Source organism: Pseudopodoces humilis, chromosome 8, assembly GCF_049639895.1.
Source record: "Pseudopodoces humilis isolate 2021_Gansu_Grassland_sample_001 chromosome 8, ASM4963989v1, whole genome shotgun sequence".
In the NCBI taxonomy this organism is placed as follows: domain Eukaryota; kingdom Metazoa; phylum Chordata; class Aves; order Passeriformes; family Paridae; genus Pseudopodoces; species Pseudopodoces humilis.
The window spans coordinates 21,203,876-21,217,460 of NC_142207.1; the positions used below are offsets into that span (position 1 = coordinate 21,203,876).

Below are 13,585 nucleotides of genomic sequence, written 5' to 3' on the forward strand. Positions count from 1 at the left end.
TGTGTTTTAATGCTTAAAGCTGCTGCACAGATTAAGTGACACAGGCCCTTCTCTGATTGCTGCCCACAAGGATATAATTGACAACAACCCTTTTGCAATGTCATCACTCCCAAATACAAAATAAATCCCTAAACATGGGGCACCTCACAGCACATTCCCCATATAACCCCAGCTATGGGATGAGAGCATAAATATCCATCTGGATGTCACCTGCTTCCCATATGGGGCTCCTGTGCCACGGTGCAAGGCAGACATGCTAAACCACCCCACATCACACCTGCAGTGAGTGCAACTAGGATCAACTTTTGTGATCCTGAGAGCACCTCTGTAACCCTGTGAGAGCATCAGGGTGCCTACCTTTGGGGTGCAGGCTCTCTCATTGCTCGTATGATCTGGATAAACACATAGAAACAAGTTTGCTTTATTTTTAATTCTGCCAGTAGGCTGAGTGGGAATCTCCCTTCCCACATGGAGCTTCCCCTCCATAATCCCTCGCTGATCCTAAAAAACACTTACCACAGATCTCTGCAAAGCATCCCTCTCACCTGGGGCTGCAGTGTTTGCCTTTAAAAAGTCAACATCTACCTCACTGTGCTACCTGAGCCTTCAGAGTGTTTTAAAGCAGGAAATGCCACCCGTGCTCCCAGGGACAGATTTCTACTCCAGCACATGACACGCTTGGAATTGTTGATAAGTGCTTTACCCAGGACTGACCTCATGCCAAATACTCACTTTTATTGCTTATGTTGGGATCTTTGCCAACACACACAGAATTTTCTTGGTAATTAGTGGAAAATACTGACTTCTGTGGCTCCTGGTGTGTAGCTCTCACCTATCACACAAAATTTATTTTACCTCCTTGGCAGCCTGCAAGATCTTGGCTGTGTTAGACAACTGGGAACTTACAAGTCTGTGTTTACAACTGATGAAACAGAAAAACGAAGATATACCCTAAACTCCAGAAACACCTTCAGAGTGATCACTGGGTCCCTGCAGGAGGGTGGGGGCTGGCAATGGCAAGGCACAAATGGGTGGACACTGAACACCAGGCAGGAGTCAGGGGTGGCTCCCACTCCTGACAGCCCCACGGACTTTTACTCAGCATTTCACAGGAAGACAAGTTCCAGATTTCCCTGCTCACCAATATTTGGGATTTGACAGGAGTTCAAAACACCATACTCAAGGCAGTTGGGGGAATATCTTGGTAAACACACTCTGCAGCAAGGGGAGAAGTGTGAGTGTAACCCAAGCTGTGCACAGGAGCAGCCCCATGAAAGAAACTGGCACTGAAACAGAGAGCTCCAGTTTAATGATTCTTAACCAAGTCTAGTTTGTGGATTAGCCTGATTCTGAAGTTCATCCTCCTAGCAGACAGAGGCTACATCTACACAGCCCTGGAGTTTGCACACAGCCTGTGTTCACACATGAAAGGTTTCAGCACTGAAGCGCAGCACAGCAAGTGACTTTGTGGTGTGAGCAGCTTAGCAGCGTCCTGATGACACACATCATCCCATGCAATATCCTGCCTTCACTAAAAAGAATATTCCATGTGACCCATTTCCTTGGTCACTTTTCCTGGCTACTTTAGGTAACCAGTTCTGAAAATTTTTATCTCCCCTTTCCCTTTCTTTTCTTTCTGTGCCCTCTGCACTTGCAGGTCGCTGGTGATGTACTGGAATGGGTGTTGGGAAGGCTGCTGTGCTGACTGCTGGCTCTCCAGGAGGGTTATGGCAGCAGCAGGACCTCATCCTTAACTAACACTATGAGCAAACTGACAGTAGCTTAGGTGTGAGGCTAAACCTGACACATCAGAGCTGCAGGTCAAAAAGAGAACATCAGAGGGATTTACCTCCCACCAGCACAAGAGAAAGAGAAAGTCAGGTTCCTCCTGATGCTGGGGGAGATTTCCAAACCAAGGAGGGACACAGACAACAGAACAAGCCAGTCCACACCTTCCATGGCAGCACCTGTGACCCCTTTAGCTTCCTCCACTGCCGATATCCTCACCCGTCAATGCCAAGTCGCTTCTTTGCTGCAGCTTCAGACCAACCCTTCTTGATTTAGGCTACAGAGAGAGAACTCAAAAGTAAGCTGGGGGCAGACCACAACTCTTCCTCCAATGAGGGGGCGTGAAGGAGCTGTAGAGACTCAGCATTGCAGTGTATTTGAAATGATTGAGAATGAGTATTTGCAATGCTGAACATGGATTGCTGGGGTTTGGGATTTTTTTGAATTAAATTTAAACCAAATGTACTTATACATTTTACTGTAACATATTTGTACTGTAACACATTTGGAAATGATGCCTTTTCTCTGAATGGCACGGAGAAGTACTTCCAGGAGAAGCTCACAGTTTTCCATGAGGAAGGGGTTTGCAAATGTCAATGCAACTGACCTTGCAGCAGCTTGCAACAGATGCTCCACCTCCTCCAGAAGTATTTCATTGTTGGCCTCTACCTACTTTAAATAAAAGTACTCAGTTGGATTTTAAACCTCCGTTTTTGTGAGGTATCTTGTCCTGCACCACATTGGTGGTGTCTAACTCACCTTGCTGATGCTCAGTGTACCTGAATTCCAGTAGTTTAGTGGAAGATGTCATATGAGTGCTGTTGTGGTATAAACCACATATGTCCAGCATCATGATGCTGGAAAACATGAAAGGGGATAAAAGAACAGATAACAAATTAGAGGAATCTCCCCTTTTTTGAGAACAGAGTAGGTGCTGGATTTGAGCAGTGAGAAACAGCATTGTGCTAAGTTCATTTGAGTTTAGTGAATGATCCTTCAAGCAAGCTTTAGGATACATTTATGAATATTAATCTACAAAATGAGTGATTTTAATAGTTTGTACAATCCTATTTGCATTAGTGACAGAGTTAGTAATGAGACATAAAAAAAAGGCACAGAGAAAAAGCTGAGCATACAATCTTCAGGCTTGGTAGCAAGAAAGAAAATTTTCAGGCAATATAATACTTGAAAATAAATCCTGGTTGGCTGCCAAAAATATATTTCAAAATAATGCCTAATTGCCTCAGGAAATACATTAATTAAAGGCTCCCAGAGGCCTAAGAACCATTTGCTCCAATTGACCATGGCAGAGTACTGATAAACACCTGAGTCATGTAAAGAGCTATACATGTCCTTGAGAAAAAATACATGAGAAATAGAAAAGGACATCTAACTAAAGGCTCTTAAACAAGTTCCTTGAGCATCTTACTGACATCACTCCTGGGAGAGGTCAAAGAAGAAGGTTACTCTGTTAAATCAGCAACAGACATTCGATAATCACTGAATCATGCTGTCCAAACTGAGATTTAGAAGGAGGCATCAAGAAGAGTATCTCTGTGGTATGAGCCAGATCACAGAGAGACAATCAGGCCAGCATGAAGAAATGATCAGATTATGCAAGGTCTCTGGTGAAGAGCAGAACTCCAAATGTCCATGACTAAGGCAGGGGAAGAATGTGCTGAAAAGCTGAAGAAGAGCTGGACTCCCCAATGCACAGGTAAGGCTTTCTCCTCTCAGTACATCAGCCTGGGGTCCTTGGATTCAGGTAGAGGCAGAGGTCAGGGCACCAACCAGTCCCGTGCTGCAGGGAAGGGACCCTGGGGAAGTTTACAGGGGGGGCAGTGCCAGGACCACCCCAGCCCCTCACACAGCCAGGCACAGGGCCCTGTGCTTGCTGTCCCGCCAGCGTGTGGCCAGAGCGCAGGGTTGGCACCTTGCCTTACGCGGCTGGCACAGCAGCCCCTGTGATCCACGACTTGCGTCCTGGCCCTCCTCCTCCTGCCTTACATAAGCCTTCTAGGGCTGAGGTGTAGTTGCTAAGCAGTAATTTTGCACGACTTAAAAAGAAACCCATGATTGCTAGGTTCACTAAATGTTTTTTTTTCCCCAACTGCAATATAATTATAGCTGTAATAAAAACATTGCAGAACATTCATCAGCATGCAAAAATTAGGTCAGGAACAAAGTGAGTATATCATAAATGCCTTTTAGAAGCCTTTCTTCCTTCCTTTGCCATTGGAGGGGGAAGGACCAGAAAAGTTTGTTATTAAATCTAATTATAAATAACAGGTTTATCCATCCTGTCAGCTAAGCTGACATGAGCAGAAGCTTGTGTTCTTGTTTCAGAAGGCAGCTTGCTTCCCTCATCACAGAGCTCTCCTAAAGCCTCACCAGAGGTTCCCTGCCTATGGCCCTCTGCACACAGTGTTTTCCCCGAGCTCTGCAGCCTGAAATGGGGGTGCTCACTCATCCCTCTGGTGGGGACCTGTAGTTTAATCCCTTTTCCCCCATCTTTTTCTGTGTCCACCTGCCCTTTGATAAGGTTTTGCCCGTGAGCTGGCTCCAGTGTCTCTGCCGAGCTGTCCACACGTACCCTGCAGCACTGGAGACAGCAAGGTCAACAGAGCTAGAGACAACCCTTACTCCTCATGGAAATCAGCTCCTTCAGAGAACAAATCCACTTGGTGATAGCCCTTGCTTCTCATAGACCTGGATTATCTATTCTATTGTCACTTAACTAATACAAATATGGAAAATGCCCGCTTTCTGTGTTTAATTAAAAAAATCAAATAAATGAAACTTAAAACATGCAATTGCTTGCATGCCCATGCAAAGCATCTTCCTGGTTAGCAAAAAGAAATATCAAATTCACTGCAAAGGCTTTTTTTCTGCACTACCTGTTTAAATGATTACCACTCAGGAAAGATCAGAGCTTCATTACAATAGTAACAAAAAACAAGATTAAAATGGAGGCTTTTGCCCACACACTTAAAAAATTACAATTAAAGAGAAAAAAGAAAAGTCACTTCATATAGATTCTTGGGATTCCAAGTCAAGAAAGCACTTCATTGACTGCTGGGGTCCTCCATCCCACATTCCTGACCCTAACACAACACATGACCCACATACTAGAATCCAAGAAATGTGAATCTGTGTTCCATGTGGGGTGAGCTGGGTGGCTGGAGACAGAGTCAGCCTTAATTAGTTGAATATTGATATTTTCTGGTGTTAAACACATTCTGAAGCTATATCATCCCTTGGCATGCAGTTTCCTTCATAGCCCATCACAATGTGAGACCTGGGGAGAGTGGAGGGTGTTGATGCCAGCAGGGCCTGGCTGCCTGACCCGAGCTCCTGTGCTGCAGCTGCTGTCACTGCTCCCAGGGGCAGAGGGGCCTGGGCATCAGGGAAAAGCTGCCCTTCTTGACATGGGTTTTTGGAGGGTGATTTTATTTACTTTTGGGTGGGGGGAGTTGTAGGGCCCTTGCTTGCTCTGGCTTTGGGTTTTTGCGTGTATGTGTGTTAGGGAATTTTGTTTGTTTTTTCTTTCAGCAGTGGCTCCCCATTTAGGTTTTCCTCCTTTCCTGCAGAAACTTTTATTATTATAGTCACTTGTTAAACTGGGCTTGAGAGGGCACCTCTCCAGCAGGAGGCCGGTGCTCACTAGTAGCTAACAAAGCTTGTTTGCCCTATGTGCACTGACCATCCCCAAGCAAATCTGGCTCGCTATTTTCAGCGTCCTTTCCTCTCACTGATCCACCTCTCGATGGCCACCACCGCTTCTAAACGCAGCTGAAAGCGCCTGTAGCAAAGCAAGGCGAGCAGCTGTGTCAGCAGCACCCAGACGGAGAAGCTAGATCTTTCACAGCAGAAGAAAAGGTAATTATTCTAATTACTGCTACTTAGTACGTGCTTCCCGCTGTAGGCTTTGGAAAGGGGAACTAAACTGCCGGGCCAGCCGCCTTCTGCCCAGGTGAGCCGAGGGCTCCTCGGGCTCCCCGGGGCTGCCGAAGGACACGGAGGGACACGGCCCTGCCCTGGGTCAGCTCCCGCTGTGCGAGGAGGATGCTGCGGCCACAGCCGGCTGCCAGGGCAAGCACAGAGCGGGCACTGCAAACGCTGCAGCGCAACACCCCGCCAGCATCACCTGCAGAAAACATCCCTCCTCCTGATCACAGAGCCAGCTCGTTCCAGTGCTGCCAAGGGCTGAGTGCAGGGACAGGACGCTGCAAAGGGCAGGGGTGATGCTTGGCCTGAGAAGCCATCCAAAACACAGGGCCGAGTGAGGAAATACATCACTGAGCGCCGGGGCAGCGGCGGGAGATAGAGCAAGTTTAGGAGCTGGCTTGGAGCAAGGCAGTGGTGAACACGTGCGGCTGCTGGAGCGCAAGGCAGATGTGACTAGCAGCATATGGGCCACTCCTTTTGGGCTGGGGGGAGACAAGGCTATGGTTGGAGACGTAGAGATTTCCATCTGCTGCAGCTCATTGCCATAAATAAAGAGATAATGTGCACTAATCAGTACAGGAGTTGTTAACAGCAAGCTACTTTTAATACTACGGATGATTGGAAAAAACCTCAAACCAAACCATACTTTAGATTCCCTCAAAACTTCCCCCATCCTGCCTCCCCAGCAGCCCCCAGTCCACAGCAGCATTCCCCACATGCTTACCATTGTACATCCCCAGCTTCACCTTTTCCTTCCTGGGATCCTTCAATCCCCAGTTCAGGAGAGCTGCAGAAGGACCACCACCTCACCCCTCCTCTCCTAGCCAGACATGCAAGGAGGGGCGGGATGCAGTGAGGCACCTTACTGTTGTCAGCTGGTTCTGATCACTAGGGGATTATTCCTCCTTGTTCTCCCCCTGCTCCAGGTGCTTTGTGGGGCAGACCAAAGTGCTTGCACCAGAGCTGAACATTTGAAGTGCAAAGTGAGTGTTCTGGGACGTGTCTGCATTTGAAATTCCGTGGTGTATCCATCTACTGTGGGCAGCTACAGGTGTGTAATTATAAACTGCCATTCCAGTTCACATATAGGCAATTATAACAATAGATGTATCTCATGAAGATGTAGATGGCTTGACAATACTTTCCTTGGTTCATTTAAGAGTTCTGAAGCCTTCTTGAGAGGCATCTTAGACAAGGAAGAAAGGAGTTTTCAAAGTAGACAGGAATTTGTGGGAACCTTAGCAATGTGTCAGGACCCAAAATACTTAGAATAGTCTTGTCAAAACTGGTAAAACTCTAACTCATTTCTTTAAGTCAGAGGTTGTTCGGTGTTAAAGTGCCCATGTAAGAAATGAAACAATCAGTATTTTTGAAATAAGTTCAGTAAGTAAAAATAAGTAGCATAATGTTAGAGTTCTAAAAGCAAAATTTAATAAATTAATATATGCATGCCAGATAAAAATACAAAATTACAATTGAAATAGCAATAATAATAAAGGAACACTCTTCAGTATTGCAGATTTCACTGCAACCACCATAAACATCATGGAGAATTACTTAAAGTAGCATTTAAAGTACAATTTTGTTTCTGTTAAAAACAAATTACTGTATGATGAAAAAATGGAAAGAAACCCAAGAAGAAATCAGCCCCAAAAGTGGAAGAGAAGAATATGAAATGTCAATAAATGGCCAGAGGCTCCATTTCACATAAGTCTGCCTTCTTTTTAGTATCAGAAACCAATTACATAGAACAAAAAAAGCAGAATCACAACAGGTTTACACGGAGAAACATGCTGAATTACAATCACAAACTATCCAGAACAAAGATGCTGCACCAGTTCAGTTGTTTTCTTCATGGAATGAGTCTCACCAGAACAGGGAGAACAGGGAGCAAATCATGCAATAGCTTTAGGCATTTTGTTTTTTTTTTAATTTTAACATGATAAACACCCAGGATTACTAGTACTGGAAAGTATGTGTTAACCTTTTTCAACATCAGCTGAATGGCACTACAGAAACGACAAAGAGTTCCTTCATTTTTATCCTGAATACATTGAAAGCTCTAGCAAATATGGAATTCAGTGACAAGAGCCATTAAATTACTTTAAAATATTCCTTCATCCATAGAACACTGTTGCTTCCTTTTTTATTACAAAACCCCAAAAATATTCAAAATAAAATGTCTTCATTTTTTATAAGCATCTCCACCACAAGTCTCTGATAGCGGATGTCATTCAGTGCAGCCATCGCATCCAGCTCCGGCGCTCTCATAAGAGTTGGTCCAAAAACGATGCCCAGGTTTTCTGCACTCATCAGGTTTTCCTTTTCATGGAGTGTTACTCTGTAAAAAAAAACCACTCAGTGATTCTCACATTTCTTCTGTGCCAGACCATGCCTGCATATGCTTGAAAACCAGAGAAACTGGACAAAAATGTGTGCCTTTCCCCAAGAGAAGGAGAGGCCAATGTTTCCAGCAGGTCCCACATGGGAGTGTCAGGTGAAACAGTTGGGAGTGAGTAAAAGCAAATGCTGTGTGGGTTTGTGGTGGGTTGGTGCTGTCCTCAGAGCACACAGACCGTGCTCACTTACACTTAATGAACAAATCCTTTGGTATACAAGATTTGTCTTCTGTTTCTCCCTTTCTGCCTTAGTTTTTATTTGAAAACAGGTCAGACTGATGTTACCAAGTTGCTGTGTCTCCAGCCTCTAAGTATTCCAAATAAAGGAGCTGTGTCTGATTACCTGCATTTAGCAGTAAGACAATGGCCTGTTGAGCAGCACAGCTCCTCTTAGCAAAGCATTAAAAGAGAAGTTTAAAAATAGTGAATTTTGTCACCTTTCTACCTTTTCACATATACCAGAAATATGAGGAGCAAAAGCAACTTGCTAGGTAGAGCAGCAACAGCTGATCTTGAACAGGGTGAGGAAAAATTAACTTCACAGATCACAAGCTGTAAGGAGGATTTTTTTGTTCCTACAACTCTCATCCCTTTGTCCATTTTAAAATACCCATTAGAAATGTCATTGAAATAAAGGGACAAACCAGGCAGGAACTCAGTAGCTGAATTTTGCCTGAGGCACTCAGCAGAGTCAACACAGTCCTACTTGTTTAAGAACTACAAAATGAAAGAATGTGGAAGAAAGCTTAAAATAAAGTAGTTTTACTAAGGAAAGGGAATGATTCTTACATATTGACAGGAAGTTCACATTACTTGAGAAACTAAAATGGACACCCTAACATGCCACTTTGGTTTTGCTTTCCAAGGGATAATCCCCTGGGTCTGAGTTTTGCCGTTGTGCACAGGCCTTCTCCAGGATTTGGTGGGCCTTGACCAGACTTTTCTGGAGGTGCTAACATGGACTTTTGCTAAAAATGAGTGTGGCTTAGAGTTCTTTGCAGCTATTCCACCCACCTCTTCAGATGTGCCATGAGATACCGTAATGTTTCACAGTGTGCAGGTGGCAGCAGCTTCAGCGCCTCGTGGAGAATTTCCAGCTGTTCATCCGGATCTGTGGTTTCTGAAACACAGATGTTCAACTGTCACCACACAGACAGCCAGAATTCACACACAGAAAGGCAGCAACTGGTGGCCTGCACAGGAGACAGGGTCTCACAGCTCTGCTGGATTACTCACGGAGGATCTGTCTGTCCAAAGAGGTGCTCAGAGCACCATAAGGATGTGACTGGTTTTGGACAAAGAAAATTCCCCAAAGCAAACTGCACTCCACTGAAAGATTCCCTGCAGCCTACTAAAAAAATCCTCTGGCAATCCTTGCTAACTGGACTGGCTTTGCACAAATAATCTACAGGTGCAACTCTGGGAGAACAGAAGGTACTAGGAACTTTGCCATCAGTGCCCTTGGCTGTCTCTATACAACTTGGAAAAAGCCTTCTTTGGAGAAGGAGCTGTACAGCCAGCATGCAGTCCTTGTTCTCTAGCCACAGCTACCTCACACCTTTCCAGGTGTGGCTGGTGTGAACACATCACAGACATGCTTCAGGCAGCTAGGATGTTTGGGAGAGAAGTTCCAGCTGGGCTTACTGCCCTTCTTGCAGTAAGCCTACTTTCTGCAAGGCCAGCCCCAAAGGTGGCTTTGGGATGAGTGGTTCTCAGCTTATGAAAACACTCAAAATGGACAACTCCAGAAACAAATGATACCTTATTTCTAAACATTTCCATAAATCACCTTCTTTATGGCACCACAAACCCAACAGACTTTAAATAATCACTGTCAAGTACCCAGGATTCACGCAAGTCACACAAGTGATGTAATCCATAATGTGTGATGAAGGTGACAAAGGCAAAGAAAATGTAACCATGCTCACAGAGCATCACACGGTCAGGCCGTAATGTGCACTGCATGTTTAGTTCTGCAATCCTTACTAAATTGGGCATGCAGGGTAAGAGCTGACTGGACAGCTATATAATGAATAAGCCAGTCCTGCACGAAAAGGACTAAGGCTAAGAATGAAAAGCAGACAAAAAATGTGTTACACTTACTTGCAGACTCTATAAACTTTGGGTAGGCATCATACGTGATGAGTGGAATTGGCAAATCCCTGAAGTACAGTTTAAGTGCACCAGTGATAATATTGATATCTTCATACATATTCACAGAAATATCAGCTTTTTCCCCATCTGTGTGGAGAAGGCACTGATATTAAAGCCTTGGAAACGTAAACAGATGTAAAACAGTATTCAAAAGAAAAATAGTAACTTGCTTAAGCAAAAATTATTGCAAAGGAAACAACTACAGATTTTGGCTTTTGTAAGTAAAACAGTTACTGGACTGTGATGTTCATGGTTTCAGGGTGAAAACCTCAAGCATTTAATAAAGTAACATATCTTTTTTTTGTTTCAAATAATTACTAAAAAATAATCTTGGGTTTTTTCTTAAAACCTGCCTGCCTGATCTTGCAGTATCTGCCTTGGATTAAGGTGTGGACGTTTAGCTCTGCATTGCAAAGAAATGCATTCATCAGCACTGCATGAGAAATCAGGGAGTCTGGGAAAAAAAGTAAAAGGCAAAGAACCAGCTTTGTCCACAGCTCCCCTATTTTATAGGAAAAACATGTGTTCACCATTTAACTACAACGTACTACCTACTCCAAAGTGCAGCGGACACAGATCCAGAACTTGGCTTCTCCAGCATGTCCCCACCCTGCTAACACTGCAGATGTTGTGTGAATCGGTCCAGTCCTCCAGACAAACAGGAAAGAGAGTTTCCACCACAGATTCTGGCCTTGATTTCTACTGGGATAGAGGGACTGCAGCTGGAAAGCCTTTAATTTTCCCACTGTCTTTTCTCAGAGAGAAGAGTTTGTTCTCAGTGACCTTCTTTTAGTCTGCAATAATTCAAACTTTGTTTGCACTATTGCAGTCATCTTATTATTTTGGAGCTTTCATCCAGAAAGAAGGATTTAAGTTGCACAGCTCTCTTAAGGCACTTCACCACTTACCCTCTATCCCTCCCCCACCCCTCTGAGCGCAGTTTGACTTGCAAACTAGGGCAGTAGTTCACAAAGCTTTGTCCTTTCCTACACACATGGTTACTGGAGCACAGATACTGATGGAAGGAGAAAAGTAGATTTTTGTAATAAAGGCCAAAGTGAAGCTGATGTGCTTTTCTGATGGGGTGTCTCCCCTCCTGCCAGCACAGCCGTCGGACTCCTTCAGACCACTGGTGCAGTGGAGCGTGAGACAGAGGCTCTGCAGAAAACTGTATATATTTTATACATCAGCACCAAGTTCCAGCATGCAGGAAAGGCTGTACCTCTGTCAAATGCCATTTTGACATCTTCAATAAGATCACTAAATCCTGAGACTCTGTACAGTCCTTCAGAATTAAGACCTGCAATGAACATTTTAACAAGATTAAAATTAGTCCTTATTTTCACAGTTGCCTTCCACTTTGTTCTTCCCTTGGCAAGTTTTTCATTTAAGGCAGAAAAAGAAGACATGCTTTAAAAGCCTTATCAGGTTTTTCTTCCAGAATGAAACCTTATCCTGGGTTTTTAACCCTGACCATTGCAGTAGATGCCTTGTTCTATCAGCACTAAACTGTATTTACACAAATGACTTCAGAGCTGAAGGAACATATTAAACCAATTACAACTCATTTAAAAATAACTCGGATTAACATACTTGATGATCAGTCATTATTTCAGAATGAAAACAAATACCCTAATGCTAGAAAAGGATACTCAGTGTGGGCTAGGAGAGCTAGCAAAAGTGAGCACATTCATTAACACCCTTTGTTTTGCCACGTCCACTTAATCTTTTAAAATAAATATATTATTGGAAAGATAGGCACTAATATGTATCTACAAAGCAGTAACTGCCCATTAAGCAATTTCTAGCAGAATCTATAAAAATTATAAATGGTATGAACCATGAAATAATGCACAGTATAGTATTAGCTGTGCAGGGTAATTGGCAGTCATAAAATGTCTTGTGCAAATCTGTTTTGAGCAATCATACATTCAGCAGAAACCCAGATGACCCAGATCAATCTAAATGGATTATCAGTAAAGCAACAAAAGTCCATTAACGATGCCTTACCTCTAGATTCAATTTCCCTAATGCACATATCTACCACCATTGGTCTCTTGGTGAAGTGTGCTTTTACTAGTGTGGTAAGGTCACAGCTGTACACTTTTTTGACATGCTTCAGGTCTGGCTTGCAGTCATTTGGGACCATCTTGGAACATTGCTTGTGCACATTTAAACCACAATCTGAGGGAAAAAATGAAAACGTGATTAGGCTGGTGTTTGCTGAAAATGTACTCTGAGATCAGTGCTCTGAAGTACAAATGGCTCTGGCAGGATCTGACCTCAGCTCACAACAGCTATTTCTCTTCAGGGCCCTTAACCATCAAATACCTGGGAGTAGGGACAGCCCTGAAGTCAGAAGGATTTTCTACCCAAGACATTTCTTCTCTTTCTAGAAGGTCTAACACAGAGTGAAAAGTTTTCCATGTTTTTTCAAATCAGAGGCTTGGGGTCAATTATGTTCCCCACCACTATTACATACATTGATGTCCCAATGAAGACTTTTCCCCCAAGTTACTGAGGATTTCCTAACACGTCCATCTTCAACGTAGTCCTGGATCTGGCACTTCAGACATCTCCAGGGTGACATGAAGGTAGGGACTGGGTTACCAACAGGCTACAGCTCCTCTGCAGTGAGCTGGCAAGGCAGAGCCAAAACCTGAGCCACTTGAGGGATCTCTGTGCAGACTCCCAGGTGCTTGTCAGGAAACAGCTGAGCCCGGCGAGAACAGCACCACATCCCAGCGAGGGCGGCTGCCATACTCTGATGTGCACTTGGAACACACAGGGACTCCTGTTCTGCAGGCGTTTCTGCACCTTGCTGCCCTGCCATCCCGAGTGCCCTGCACTGTCACAGGATTAAGGGATGACTGTAGGAGCTTGAAGGATCAATGCCTTGATGAAAATCTGTATTTTCTTCTCTCATTGCAGGACTACCTACTACCTATCTAATGAGAATCCCTTCATATTTTGTTCCTTCTGATTTTTCCAATACTTGTACTTTCATTAAAGCTTCAAGTTATTTGACGTAGTTCTTTCCAAAAGAGTAAACCCCAGAACTGATGGCTAATTTCCACTAAGTCTGCTGCAGCCTCCTGCTAAAAGCATTTTGTTTACTTAAAAGGCCTATAAAGCAACCAGATTTGTCACTTAGGATCCTCTGGTTGCAATTAAAGTTTGGCATGTCACCTTCAATCCATCAAAACACACACCGATCCTGATCCAGATGAAATGGCTGATAAGAATTCTCTTGAAGTATTTCTGTGCAGGAGTGACCTCCGTTCCTTGTGAGGAGG

The 13,585-nt window shown here is 44.0% G+C and overlaps 1 protein-coding gene and 1 long non-coding RNA gene across 3 annotated transcripts in view; both read right to left on the reverse strand.

Annotated features, from left to right (window-relative positions):
• Window positions 1-732: 732 nt before the first annotated feature.
• LOC148183852 (uncharacterized) lies at window positions 733-6,598 on the reverse strand. Of its 2 annotated transcripts, XR_015773127.1 has the most exons (5): window positions 6,461-6,598; window positions 2,548-2,645; window positions 2,396-2,460; window positions 1,953-2,065; window positions 733-832 (listed from the first exon to the last, which is right to left on the reverse strand). It is a non-coding gene; the product is annotated as an uncharacterized LOC148183852 (long non-coding RNA). The 2 variants fall into 2 exon arrangements; XR_015773126.1 differs by lacking the exon at window positions 733-832 and having other exon boundaries at window positions 1,288-2,065.
• A 546-nt stretch (window positions 6,599-7,144) lies between these two features.
• The window catches only part of CHN1 (chimerin 1), a 93,443-nt gene continuing 87,002 nt past the window's right edge, over window positions 7,145-13,585 (reverse strand). The window contains exons 9-13 of the mRNA XM_005519817.3: window positions 12,300-12,473; window positions 11,512-11,589; window positions 10,239-10,376; window positions 9,150-9,255; window positions 7,145-8,077 (exon numbers count right to left, since the gene is read on the reverse strand). Coding sequence (XP_005519874.2) covers window positions 7,906-8,077; window positions 9,150-9,255; window positions 10,239-10,376; window positions 11,512-11,589; window positions 12,300-12,473 — 668 coding nt within the window. The 3' untranslated portion in view covers window positions 7,145-7,905. The remainder of the gene's footprint in view (window positions 8,078-9,149; window positions 9,256-10,238; window positions 10,377-11,511; window positions 11,590-12,299; window positions 12,474-13,585) is intronic.